This window comes from Psittacula echo (genome assembly GCF_963264785.1).
Source record: "Psittacula echo genome assembly, chromosome: 1".
In the NCBI taxonomy this organism is placed as follows: Eukaryota; Metazoa; Chordata; class Aves; order Psittaciformes; family Psittacidae; genus Psittacula; species Psittacula echo.
The window spans coordinates 98,785,067-98,798,734 of NC_137735.1; the positions used below are offsets into that span (position 1 = coordinate 98,785,067).

At 43.8% G+C, this 13,668-nt stretch overlaps 1 protein-coding gene across 1 annotated transcript in view; it reads right to left on the minus strand.

Moving 5' to 3' along the window:
• CACNA2D4 (calcium voltage-gated channel auxiliary subunit alpha2delta 4) overlaps positions 1-13,668 on the minus strand; it is a gene marked incomplete at both ends in the record, with an annotated part of 129,388 nt that overhangs the window by 82,941 nt on the left and 32,779 nt on the right. The window contains 7 exons of the mRNA XM_080609673.1: positions 1,330-1,401; positions 4,897-4,983; positions 6,346-6,420; positions 8,864-8,944; positions 10,040-10,117; positions 11,380-11,397; positions 12,631-12,764. Coding sequence (XP_080465799.1) covers positions 1,330-1,401; positions 4,897-4,983; positions 6,346-6,420; positions 8,864-8,944; positions 10,040-10,117; positions 11,380-11,397; positions 12,631-12,764 — 545 coding nt within the window. The remainder of the gene's footprint in view (positions 1-1,329; positions 1,402-4,896; positions 4,984-6,345; positions 6,421-8,863; positions 8,945-10,039; positions 10,118-11,379; positions 11,398-12,630; positions 12,765-13,668) is intronic.

The following is a 13,668-nucleotide window of genomic DNA, read 5'->3' on the forward strand; positions in this document are numbered from 1 at the left end:
ATTAGACAAAACAGAGGAGTGGGGTTCACATGGAAAAACGGCAACTGGAAAAAATAGCTAAGAAGCCTGGAAACCAAGGCAGATGTTCCCATGCAGCTGTAGAAGGGATAAAAATATTGAAGGGACGAAAGAAAGGAGATCTGGGGCTCCCTGTTCAGAAACACCTATTGCAGAGAATAGAGTCTCTCTACAATAACAAGAGGGAGCAATAGGGAAACAGTACTCAAATAATTCAGCCCTGGTACCTGTGTACCAGAAATAGTACAAGAGACAAAAGGAACAAAAATAATTGCTGAACTGCTTGGACTGAAAAGTGTGCAAGTATTTCAAATGCAGATGCTGGCAATGCCCAGGAGAGGCAGGGCAAAGCTATTGACAGGTACCTGATAGTTGCAAACACTAGAAATAAAGAGAATTTAGTTACAAGCTATAGCAGCATGACTGTTCAGAGGAAAGGGAGTGGTGCCTTCATTAGGAAATGGCACCATTTCAGCAGCGGCTGTGAGCAGTTGGTTTAATTGGAATTGGTGTCGACTGTAGCTTAGCATGGGAGCAGTTCAGCCAGCCTGATCACCAAAAAAAAAATATTGTTCTCTATAAGAGATGGAAAGTTTTCCTGAAATATGGAAGACTTCTGGGCAGTGTAACTTGTAGGACTCTGGAATACTTCCTAACAGGAAATGATGAAAGCCAAAATCTTTAGGAGAGTTAAATAAGCCTGAATGAAAAAGTACCAGTGAATGTAAATGTACAAGATAATTTTGCACTGATTCCAAGGGAAGATGTATAACCCTACATAAGAGCAGGTAGGGAACGTTCAAAAGTCTCCATTTCACTAGGACTTTTCATAAAACATCTGTAAATATTTGCATAGAAATTGAATCCTCGACCTCGATAGAGGAAATCACATTCTAACAGAGTGAGCGACAAAGTTTTCAGGAGTGTTTTTTGGGTAGGGAAAGAGAGTTACAAAATAGCCTCCAAACCTCTGTCTGTCTAGGTCAGCTCAGCATAGTCTTCCCCAGTCTAAACTCTTGAAGAACTCTGATTCATTTCACAGCCCTATAAACAATTAACAACATGCTTTTTTGGCTTTGCCTGGACAAAGAAGGGAGCTGTGAGGCATTTCCAATACCTTTGTATGAGCAGAATGTTGATAGGTATAAAAAGCACTATTTTATGTCTTCAGCATGTGTTATGTATATGGTGAAACAATAAAATCTTCACACTCAGAAATGCTGAGCATTAAAACCACATCCTTTGTGGTACTTCAGCATCCATTTCCCATCCCCTCCCTCGTGTGACCTGAGCAGAAGTATGATGTCTTACCCCTTTATCCACGGGGACCTTCACATCCATAGAGAGGTAGCCTGTTTCCCCATTGATCATGGCAGTTCTCAGCTGCAGAGGTGAGCAAGCGTTAGTGTCTCCAAGCAGGGCAGGAATTAATAGAGCTTGCCATTAACATACAGGGTCTATCAGAAAAGAGTGACTGTGCCCCCCACTCCCCCCAGGTCTTTGTTGCTTCTTTTAAACTGAAAACCTATCCTCGGTGGTCAGGATCCTTGTTCTGTCAGGCTGATAAGTGACACAGAGTAATGATGGTTTATACTGAAAGCTTGTTGATATGTCTTTTCAGTGGAAAGAAAGGATCTGGAAGCTATGAAATTGCCAGTCCAAGTTTCAGACTTCACAGTTTGGCAGCCAGAAAGTCATTAGCATGGTGCTTTGAGAGCCTGGAAGCGGAGGCAACTGGGAAACCCAGTAACTCCCCCAGACTGATTCCAAAGCTCTTTGACATTTTTTAAACTGATTTATAAATTGTAGGCTGTATTCAGCACCACTTCTCAAGTGCAGCAGCACAGCTGTTTAAGACAGCAAACCAAGACCGTATGATAGCAGGGTAGGCAGTGAGAAGACCACTTTATTCGATCCAGGTTCCAAACGCGAAATGTAGTTTTCACAGTTACTTCCAGCCTCTTGCAAGAAAGCCAGGGAATTTTTCCACTAGTGCAGAGGCTTTGACTTCAGGCCTAGCCTGCCAGAGCATATCAACCTACTGCTTCAGCCTGGATAGAAAAAAAGGTGGGAGGTAACTTATTCATTCACACAAATTGCTTCCTTACTTCCAGAGACAGGCCTCCATTCAGGTGCTGGCCAGTCTCAACTGCATTTGCTTTACAAGGCCACAGTTTTGTTTATTATGGCTGTTTGATGTGGGTTATTTACGGACCTAGAATATAAAGCTTGTGTTCCCCAAGGCTCAGGTCTTGGAAATTAAAACACTGACTGGTACTATTACTCCTTTCTGGCTAAGATTGTTTGACCTCCTGCCAGAGCCACAGCATACTCTCTGTTCAGGTCTGACAGCCTGCAGCATTTGCCATGGGTTTTGGGTTTAGTCCAGGTATTGGTTTCCTCCATATCTTCTTGAATATTAGGCATTTTTCCCCTGTAAGGCAGTGAGAGAGTAAATGAGTGGCTATCTGAGATCTCCCTGGATCTCCTCAGCTCCAGCTAGTCTGCAGGCAGGCTCCCGGTCCTGTGCACAGCCCCCAGGTGACAGTAGCTGTAGGTTGGTGCCACAGCCCAGGCTTGCTATGTCTTCCTCATCAGCTTTTCCAGGAGTGAGAAGTCAATTACAATCCTGATGTCTGTGAGCACCCATAATGCTCAGTCCTTTTCAGGGAGACAGTTCTGGCAGCATCTGTCCTTCACTTGGAAAAGTGTGTAGCAGAGTTTGGATGGAGGGGAGCTCTGATGGATGCTGAAGCACTCATTCCTGGCACTCCAAACAGCAAACACTCCTGCTCCAGGGCAATGAGTCTCTGCTGTGCCCATCACTGATAATGTTCTGCAGGCTCCTTTCCCCTGTCTGCTTGTGTGGCCTCAAACTAACACAGTCATACAGTTTAACTGAGGGGTTCTCACAACATCTATGTGTTTTGCCACTCAATTTCAACATCTTTCCAAACTAACTTCTTCTTTAGTGGTTCTGTAAAAACTGAAGAAAAGCTGTTTGGATGACAGCTTGTAGACTGCTGTGAGGATCTCTTGACTCTTCACTTTTCCCCTCACACTGAGAGGAATACTGAGCTGTTATACAAGCAAGCCCAAACTTCCTTGCTGCCTAGCTACAGCTAGTACTATTGTGCATCAATTGGTATTTTCCAGACATTGCCATCTTCTTCCCTCCCCTACATTTCTTTTTAGTAGCTGGTCTGTATTACACATCATTAGCACTTGGGCATATTTTTCCAGTCTGAATTTGTTGCTTATCAGTGTTGCCGAGATTATACTGCAACTGATGTTGAGTCTGTCATTGATCTAATACCATAGCTGCAAATATGAGTGTTGAAATGTTGGCAGCTCTGTGCTGCAGTGGGTGTATCTTGAGAGTCTCTAGACTTGCTGAAGTCACACTGCAGATACCGCTCGCGTCACTGAATGTCTGTGTACCCTCAGTGACTGCAACCTTTCTGCTGGAAAGGGTTAGGCAGTACAGGAACACAAAGTGGCTTTGTTTTTCATGCCTCTCTTGACTTTTTTTTCCATTGGATAGTTTTACTCTGATTGCCTACAGACAGAAACCTGACACTTTGCATCATATTTGCATTAGGTATCAGTGTTACTTGGTCAGACAGGAGCCTGATAACCAAATGAATATGACAGCAAACTTCTCCAGTTTCCTGGATTATTATTTTTGTGTGTGTGTAAAATAGCAAACTGTAAAGAAGTGCAGCTCTAAAAACTGCTCGAGCAAGAGAGATAACTATAGTGAGAACAGAGCTTAGAAGATAAGAGTGAAGCCACACAAAGCCATTGGCAACCTGCATCTTGGTGGTTCCACTGCATGTAAAGCTTCTTATTTTTATCTTGCTTTCCATGTTTCACACTCAGTTCCGTTGTTTCCTTTCTTCGTTTGCCACTCTCCCACTTCCCAAGTTCTGCTGCTGTGACCCTTTGTACTTGGCCTGCACTAGCGGCAGTAGCTACTTTGATCCTCTTGCAGGGCGGTTCATTTGTCCTACCTGTTTAAGTGGATATCTATAGAGTCAGATCCGTTTATCTTGGCAGTTTCCCCTGTAACCCAGAAGCATGTGTCCCACAGCTAATTCTATCTTACTCCAAATTCAGTTCTTATCTTAGCAACTTAATATCTATTCTCTCCTAATTCTCCTGAGTAAAAGAAAACCAGCCACAGAGGAACTGATCTACCTTCTCATTATATGTAGCAATGTGCAGCTCTTAAGGCTATTGCTGTTTCTTGTTTATCCCTTTTTAACAATTTTGCTCAAAAGACAGTAAAAATGGTATTTTCTGATCTTTTCCCTCTGGTCAGCTACTGTTTTCAGTGCCCTACACCTGTGCAATAAGGTGGCTTCTGGAAACTGTTTTTTCTCAAGTGTTTAAGTCCCTTATCCTCTATGTCTTTTATTAGTAATGGCTACAAGCTTTAATCTTTTTCTGAATGTCCTTTTTCCCTTGTTGCAGATCTCATTACTTGAGTGGCTTCATCTATATCTTACATACTACATGTAGGGTAACATCATGGGACACTGCCATACTCCTAGGTTACCTTGGCTTTACATGAAGGCAGCATTTGGGCCATATATAGGCTGGCTCCTTGGAACAGTGTGTATATGCCCCTGCAAAGTGCTTCCTTCCTCCTGCCAGTGCTTCCCCTCCCTGATCCGTGAGAAGGAAAGCTCATACTGGCAAGGAAGACAGGCACTTTGTAGAGGAGCATCATCTGTGTCCCTTTGTAGTAGGAGCCAGTCAGGCACAGAAAAGAACATGAATGCCTGCTGTTCCCCTGCTCCTTTCATACAGGCACACGAAGCAACAGAAAGAAGGAGCTGCAAAACCAGGCTAAATTCTCTTTCTGATACTCACTATTTCATCACGGTCTTCCCATTCCACTTCTGAGAGATCTACACTGTTGTAGTTTGGCTTAGGCTTCAGTTTCTTTCCTTCTTTATACTGGTGTTCATTAAAAAAAGAAAAGAAAAAAAGGAAAAAAAAAATACCCAAGTAAGAGTCTAGGTAAGTCCCTAAACTAAACTTTAAAAAATTGAGATGTAATTTGAAAAACAGAGGTGTTTAATTTGTTCTCTGACTAGGAAGGCAGCTTTTGGGTGCAAGTGCCTTCTTGGTCCCAATGCCACGTACTTCTTTATGTGGGTGCTGGAGGGCTAGAAGAGTTGAAGTGGGAGAGGCTGATCCAGGAGCAAGGCACAGTCAAGAACACAGGTAAACTTGGAGGTAAAGGCAGACCCTTCTTTGTGAGAATATTCTTCTAAATAGATCAGTACAATACACTTTCCTCCAGGGAATATTTTTTTCCAGTAAGCTAAGAGCGCAATCACATTAACACTAATAATAATCAGCAGGAGATCTTTTCTGATGGGAATTAAGCTTTGACTCTACTGACACAAAGGTAGGCTTTTCACCTAGGGCTAACACATGCAAGAGAGCTATTTCTCTGTAATCTAGGAGAAGGAAAAGATGTGAAGCAGACTAAGAGAGGCCAGTTTCAGGTGGAGGATAAAGCAATGCCTGTGCTTTGCCCCATTGTGTAAACACTATGTGTCCCTTCCCTTCACATACTTAAGTAACTACTGGTGCCTGTGGTCTTCCTGTGCTAAGCTTCCTTTTTGAAGATAGCTACCATGAACTCACCAAGGCAAGAGGAAGCTTATAGCTGCATGCAGGTGAGTTTGTGGTGACAGGCATGTGTATGAAATGTGAAATCATTGCATGCTTGGGTATCTGAGTAATGTGGCCAGCTGTGTGCTTGCAGACAGATGTGCAACCTGGAGCTCCAGGTGTCACCGCAAGGGAGAAATGTTGTCCTTGTGTCCACTCTCTCAAGTCCCAGAGGATCTTTGCAGCCTACTGGTATCTCAATTGTATCTGACTTACCATGGCCCTAAGATCTGTGGACGCTACTATCCTCAGATTCCCAGACTGTCCACACTACAGCTGTTGGGTAGCTATTACTAGGGTGCTACTCATGCTAAATCTTCTTGTAGGAGATATGCCCAGCAGTGAAACCTTGCGTTGATGCAGATACATGTGCACCCACAGTACAGCAATCACACACAAATACAGCTCTCACATGCAGGAGAACAGACAAGCAGGGTACTTTACACTTCATACGTGTCTGTCCAAATACACACCTTTGTATGTGGAACTGATTTCTCTGGCCCTCATGCTCCTGGGTGCCTATATATCAGAGCCTGGTAGCCTCCACAGCTCAGTAAAATATGAGCAATCAGGAACATCCCTAAAAGCTGCTGTTTCTAAGTAAGCAAAGGTTCTCAAATTCACAGCTATACATACCAAAGGACGGAGGTCTGGATGTGAAAGGATGTACCCATTGTTGGTGTTCAGAAAGGCGTATCCATGGACACCCAGCTGGAGAAAGAAGCGTTACAATAATTAGTGTTTTAGCTCTAAACACTGCTGTGAAATGAGTGCCACTGATACCCTGGCACCACAAGTATTCAGAAATATTTCCCTTTTTTAAGGCATTGACTGGCAGAAAACAGGGTCCATCCCAAACCATTTATCTCCAGGTCTCTGGCTGCTCTGTCTGAGCAGGCTGACTATGATGGGATGCACAAAAGGATGGGCAGGTAGCTGATCTGTGTACGCATTCAGGAAAAGATGCCCTCCTAAAGTATGATTGTCCTCGTGGACAGTTACCATCCAGAGGCAGAATAAGCCCTCCACAGCAGGCATAGCAGTCTGCACATAGTATGGGCAAGAATGGGGAATGTTGTAAACAATACAGAAACAGTGGTGACAGGTCTGTATGCCAGTCACTACCTATGCAGAGCAGTTAGTGATCAAGTGAGTATTAATCTCACAGATAGCTTCCCTGGAAACCCGGTCAGTCTTCAGAGGAGCTTTACATTACGTTTCAGTGCTGTCAAGACCAGACCCAGCCTAGGCCAATTGTACAACCCTGTAGTTTTAAAACGCATTTTAAGGAATAGCACAATCTAACAAGAGCAGGCATTGGTTTACCTGATTTGGAAGAGATTTTGAGAGAGCAATTACTCAGATCAAGCCCATATATAATACAAATTCCAGCTAAACCCCAAGTTGCTAAAATCCTGCTGATAGCCTATGCTTGCCAAAACAAGAGGTGCCTCAAGGAAAACAAGAATGGCTAAGGTTTCTGTCTTCAAAAAAATGTGGCAAATTTATATTCCTATACAGACAATCCTGCAGGGATAAGAGTTGGGAAGTGGGGAGGCAAGTCATTTACGATCTGTCTGTGCTCTTTTGGAGGGAATGAATTCAGTGTTTCACACACCCCAGATCAAAACTTCGGACTCTACCTATGCGAAGCAGTTTTTTGCAGAGCACATGGAGCTCAGCTCAGCATGGCAGAAGTGAAATGAAGGCATTGAATCAGGACTACAGCAAACTTCCTTGTTGGCCTGCTAAAGCTGAAATTTCCCAGCCCAGTCAGCATGATCATAAACGTACAGCCTCTCAAGGGCTGTAACTCTGGAACTGGCCCTTTGTAATCCATATGCCAGGGGATTAAGTTGAGGATCCGAGGTTTCTAAATTGGTCTGGAGTTGGAAGAGGTTCTGGGAGATCACTTCCTGCCTCTGATGTAAGGACATCCTTCAGATAATTTTCCCTCCTTCCCTGTCACCGCTTGGAGGAAAGAACAGTGTCCTTCCTTGTCCCAGAAGAAAGACTTTTGTGACACATAGCCTTTGAGTGACATGGTGAGAGCAGATGGTCGTACAGAGAAAATAAACATCCATAAAAATTGAAACTCCTAGATAAGGTTTCCATAGACCCAAATCAGCTAGCTTTTGGTGCTGAGTGTATGCAGCCCACCACTCAGTTCCTGGGTTGCCTGAAGGATTGTTTCCTATAGCTGCATATGAATGGTCTGCCCTGCATCTATGTCTGGAAACACCACACAGATTCATGGCCTCTGGCAGCATTTTCAGTTCTGTGAGTCTTCAGCAGTTAGATTTTGGACAACTGCCTAACTGGTGGTAGTTGTCTGATGGGTACCAGAGAGAAATTGAAAACTGGAAATGATGGCTCAAATCACCTGATATCATGGTGGTCCTCAGATGTGCTTTGCTGTCTCCTGATGTGCAGACTGATTGAACAAAAGGTCACTGCACAGACATCACAGCAGAAATCAAACTAAACTGCATCTTGTGGGGGGTGTGTGTGTGTGTGTGGAGGGCTCCTATGGATGAACGCACTATTTTTACATATACTGAACATAGAGCTAGTGGAAAGTTGTTGGACTAACAATTCTGGAGAGCAAATACTTTATTTAGGTACAGCACAAGTGAATGAAAGCCAACTTCCCGTGCACTCTCCTGCCAAAAAATCTTCATGCTGATCTGGATAAAGAAACCTCTGGGCATGGCAGAAAATTTGGCTCTCTGCAGTCCATTCAGTCCTCAGTTTTTCTGCTAAGTGAAACTAGCTTAATTCTTGCCAGTTGGCGTGGCAGCTTTTGTGCACTGAGAACTGGATATAAAACTTCAATTCTTCTGAGATAGGCTGTCAGGTCTGTATCAGCTCCAAGGGATCTAGGTTAGTGAGCACCAAGATGCAAACACTCCATGACCTGTACCAATCTACTGGATCATCCAGTCCTTGTGTTTCTGAAGCAGCGTAAGAGCTTCTAATAGTGAATGATTTCCCATGTCCTATATAGAAAGCACACATCACCACATCCAGCATCTCTTGCTTCACACTTATAGTTCTTCCTACAGGCAGAGGAATGATTTTTCAGTCATGCCCGTGGAAGAATGACTGGTGATTTCGCTGTGCAAAATAGCAAGTCAGTTTATCTCAGTCTTACCTTATACCGTGGAGCAAGTTTTAACAACTCCCTCAGTGGTACATCGGAGCCTACCACACCCAGGAGAATGCCATGAGATCGCTTAAAAAACAAAGGAGAATCAGTTTTCAGGAGCAAGACCTGTGTAGTTTTCTACCTAAATACACATTATTGTGTTCCTATGAGTCTCTTCGGTATCCTCTCCAGGCCTGTGTGAATATGTTAATTGAAAACCAGCTAACATACCTTAAAAAAGTCTAAAGAGCTTGCTCCAGTTTTTATGAAAAGGAGTATTTCTACCCAGCACTAGTCAGCATCTTTAACTATGGCTCAGAAGTAGCATAAAATCACTGAAAACAAGTTTTGAGGGAAACCCCCTCAGTATCAGTATATATAAATATACAATAAGGACAAGGCAATCAAGCAAAACAACATGGATCGGTTGACAGCTTGGGTCGATTAAACCAAATGCCAAACACAGAACTGTTAACCTAGGAAAAAGGAATGCCCTGTGAAATGGCGAACTGGTTGTTTAATAAGTGTTCAGAGGACACGATGGGAAAACAACACACAGGATCTCACTGCAGAGCCGTGCTACTACAGGTTAAGGCCAGCCTCAGGTGGAGAAGGCAGACAATTGTTTTTAGGGCCAGGGGAAGATACAAAAGGACACAGGCTTTTTAATCTGCAGAGAAAGTCATTATGGCAGGAAGGTGAGACCAGACAAATTGGAAGTGGAATTTAGATACCAGGTTTTATTGCAGAGTGAGAAACCACAATAGAGAGGTCAGGGCTGGATGCCTTTCTTCAATGATGCTTTTGCCAAACACAGGTTATTTGGCTCATGAAAAACCATCTATATGAAATGTAAAGGTCTGCAGTAAAAAGCACAGACTAGACAAGGTAATGATCTCTTCCAGCCTGAAACTTTATGGGTTTGTGAACTAGGCTCAGTTTGAAAATGGAAGGGATAAAACAGGGGAAATATAATGTTCAAGGGGTATTTTGAAAAGACAGTATTCAAACTATCAATTTTGTTACATAAATTGTCAGCTGCCCTTCCTGCCAGAGGTCTACCACAGTCTTTAATGGCTGGCTGTTCTTTCAGAGACCCATTGGCTTTAAAACCTTGCAAAGGTCTGCTGTACCCTTTTCACCTTTGCTGGCTGAAGGAGAGGAATCCTGTGTTGCACTCACCGTCTCGTTCTTTTTGCTGAAGACTGGCATAGCCACTGTTGTCATGAGCAACAGACTTTGAGCCTGAGATGCAAAGAGCTGTCACAGAAGAACGAGCCGTATGTTAGCAAATGCAGTACCACAGATAACCTGAACAAAAGGCACCGGAATTCCCAAAGACCCCTGATGTTGATTACAAGTAGCCACCTCCTTGCATCCCACACCCCTCTGAAAACAGATGACAGTACTTCTCAATACTCTGTATCCAACAAGATCGTGGGATGGATGCTTGCTCGTGAGGGGTGATGATGATGGGATGAATGTCAGTGAAGTGTGTTGAAGAAAGAAGAATTAAAGAGCTGCTACAAAAACCTGCAGAAGTGATGGCACAATTTATACCCACCACGCATTGGGAGTGTAGACATGAGCACTTATACAACAAGTGTAAAAACCACCAAAACAAGGAGTACAGGATAGAAAAAAGCAACACAAATATGAGCAAAATCACAAACAAGATGTCATCTATATTGCAAACACATAAATACCACAAACGAGAAACACCAAAGGCAAATATTTAAAGGGCATAAATACACACAGAGCCTGCTTATGTATACTTGTTACTTAACCATCTAAGCTTAGGAAAAACAGAGACAAATCATGGTCCAAACAGATTATGGTGAGCTATCTCTACAGGGGATACAGGACATGGACATGTAATGAGAAGCAGATACTCTCAGTTCTGCAGAAGCCAGATGCTCTAAAAGCACACATGAAAGGAGGCAAAAAAGGCAAGACACGTGAAGAAATCTCTCAAACATACCTAGCTATCAAAAGAACCTAATCCCTCAAAGCCAGTAGCATCTCCCTTTCGTCTCTTACTTGGTCAAGTAAGTAGTAAGGCAAGAAATGACCTTCTGTCTCCATTATTATACATGCTAGGAAGCATAATAGAGTGAGGCAATAATCTATAAAGTCACATGAAGGAGACTTGAGCTTGGTCTCTTGAATTACTGATCTGGATAATTCTTTGTGGAAACTTTCCATTCACAGCAACACTCACTCACACTAAGACACAGCAAGTAAACTTCTCCAGCACTTAGTGGATATATGGAGAAAGAGATACAGTGAACTAAGCTACTGCACAACACGAACACCCCTACCGACTCTGAACCAACAGCACAAGCACAGCTCTCCAGTACATCCATCATTTCCCCTCCTCTTCTTGTGAGTGTAAGAGGACCCCTCCAGTGCTGCAGCCCCCACCCCCCTCCAGATGTACAGGCCAGCTGTGGCTGTGAGCACTGACACACCAACTGGCACGAGGGAAACGGCACGCTCACAAAACACGGGGGTGCAGTTACCTCCTCAGACTGTGGCAGCTAGTGAGAGACATGGACGAACAGATGAATGAGTACACGAATGGAGGGGTGAACCAAAGATGGGAGAGACTGGGGCAGAGGAAGAGAATAGGAAAACGAGCAGCAAGAGAAGAGATGCAGCAAGAAAAGAAATGCAACAAACAAGTCCCTGTGGCTGCCTTGGGAAGTGTGACACCGTACTCCAGTGCCAGGAGTGGCATGCCTGCTGGTAAAATAAACTTGCTGGGTTTAGCAGCATTTCTGGAGGTTTTGCTTTGCACACTCAAGTACCATGTCCTCAGCTCTCACTTGGCACAGTTCCTGCAGCAGGAGACATTCCCACGTCACCCTCACTGAGCTAACGGGCCATGGCTGCAGCCTCAGTGGTCAGCCACAGCACAGAGGTAGGGGACGCATAGCCACAAAATAAGAATTATAACTTTGGCAATGTAAAAAGGTATGGAGACAGAGGCTGAGGAATATCTTCTATCTGGGGAAGAGAAGGGAAAGGCTCCTTCAGTGAAGGTTTACTCCTTTGTCCTTCCCTTCACTCCTTCGAATTTCCAAGCTGCCTTCACAACACTATAATAGCACTTGCTCGTGGTCCAAACGTCTTCACATATGGCAGGCCTGAGACAAAGCAATGAGTACGGGGAGTGCTGACTGTCTGGTCCTTTGTCATGTGTCCTTTACCCACAGGGCTGAGTACAGGGCCACCGCAGTGACATTAGGACTTGCTAGCTCAAGGAAGGAAAGAGCGAGTCTGCTTCCCAAACTAAGATCTGTATCTTTGAGTGGCAACCAGTATACATTTAGCTACTGAGCTGGAAGAAATAAATCTCTCTGACCCATATCCTGAGCTGTAAATCTTTCCTGTGAATAATCCTTTAGAAGGCAACCTGCTTTCACACAAGCACTACTTAAATCATGCTGTACCTGTGCGATTAGTCCTGGGCTCCCTGGTCACTGCAGATTCAAACCTGAGTCTGCATACACATCTCAACTCCAGGAGTGAGCAGAAAAAAAATACTGTCCCAGCAGTGCCAGAGCTCAGTAATTTCTATCAATCAACCAACTTATGGTTTTACATAAATTTCAGGACTTATTTAGATTCTGATACACATAAGATATTTAGATGGGAATCTGGGACAAGTTATATGCCTAACGTACTAGCTGGGTGTCTAATGCCTTTGCCAGTTTGGCCCATAGGCCCTACTGCTTGTTGACTTAAAGACTTGTGCTGCAAGTCCTTACCGCACTGTCCATGTAGGCTTCAGTCCAAATAATGTCATGGTCGTGGTTGATGACCATGGGGCGGCTGAGGACATGCAGGTATTCCATCACATTCTCCTGGACATCTGCCAGTGTGGAGATCTGAGTGTAGTAGCCTTCATGGAAAAACAGAGGTGAGAGTCACGCTGCTCACATGTCTTCAGTATTTTAAGTGAGCGTCTGTACAAAGCTAGAAAACTAGATGTCAAAGACTCTATACCCAGATGGCTTATCTGCTCTTTACAGAAAGTGCCTTGTACCACAAGCTTCTGTGGACACGTTTCTGTGGAAATTTAGAGTTTCAAAGGATTGGCTCTGTTCTTCTCGAAATACAGGACCAATGCACAAGACCGGAGTCTGGACATCATGCCAAATAGATGCAAAATGTTGCTTTGGGTCTTAGGAAAATCCTAAGTAAAAAAACCCCAATCACCAGTAATCAGGCTGCCTTTGTTCCTGAAGGCCAGACATATGCAAAGTATTCCACCAGGCTACCCACTTACCCTGCCCAATTTTATACTAAGCCCAAACTCCCAACTTCTCTTCCAGACTTTTTCCAGCACTCTACTCTTCAGTTTGCCTAGCTTTATGTCCAAGGATAGTGACTACTTACACCTACCTGTTGGAAGCAGAACCTAAAAGCGCAAGTTGCCTATTTTCCTCTGCCTCTGCAGATGGACCCATGCCCGTCTAATACTACAACAAGGAGTACAGGGGAGGAAGGTTTTCAAGTTATCAAAAAGTCCTTAAAACTATCTGCGTAACCGGTTAGAAATGATAACAGTGTAATGTCACAATGATTCCTGCTTCTCACCACATGGAACTGATTGGTTGTACTTGGCATGGGACAGAGTATGTCTGATAGATGGAAGACACTACCATGTGAAAGGGCTCATGATCTGATAAGTTTTGTGATGTGGGAACAGATTTAGTGTGCTTGAAAACAAGGACTGCAAGAGCTATACAATGTGCTGAAGGAGAAGAACCAAAATCAGTGAGCCTTGTGCAGAGCTCAAGTCT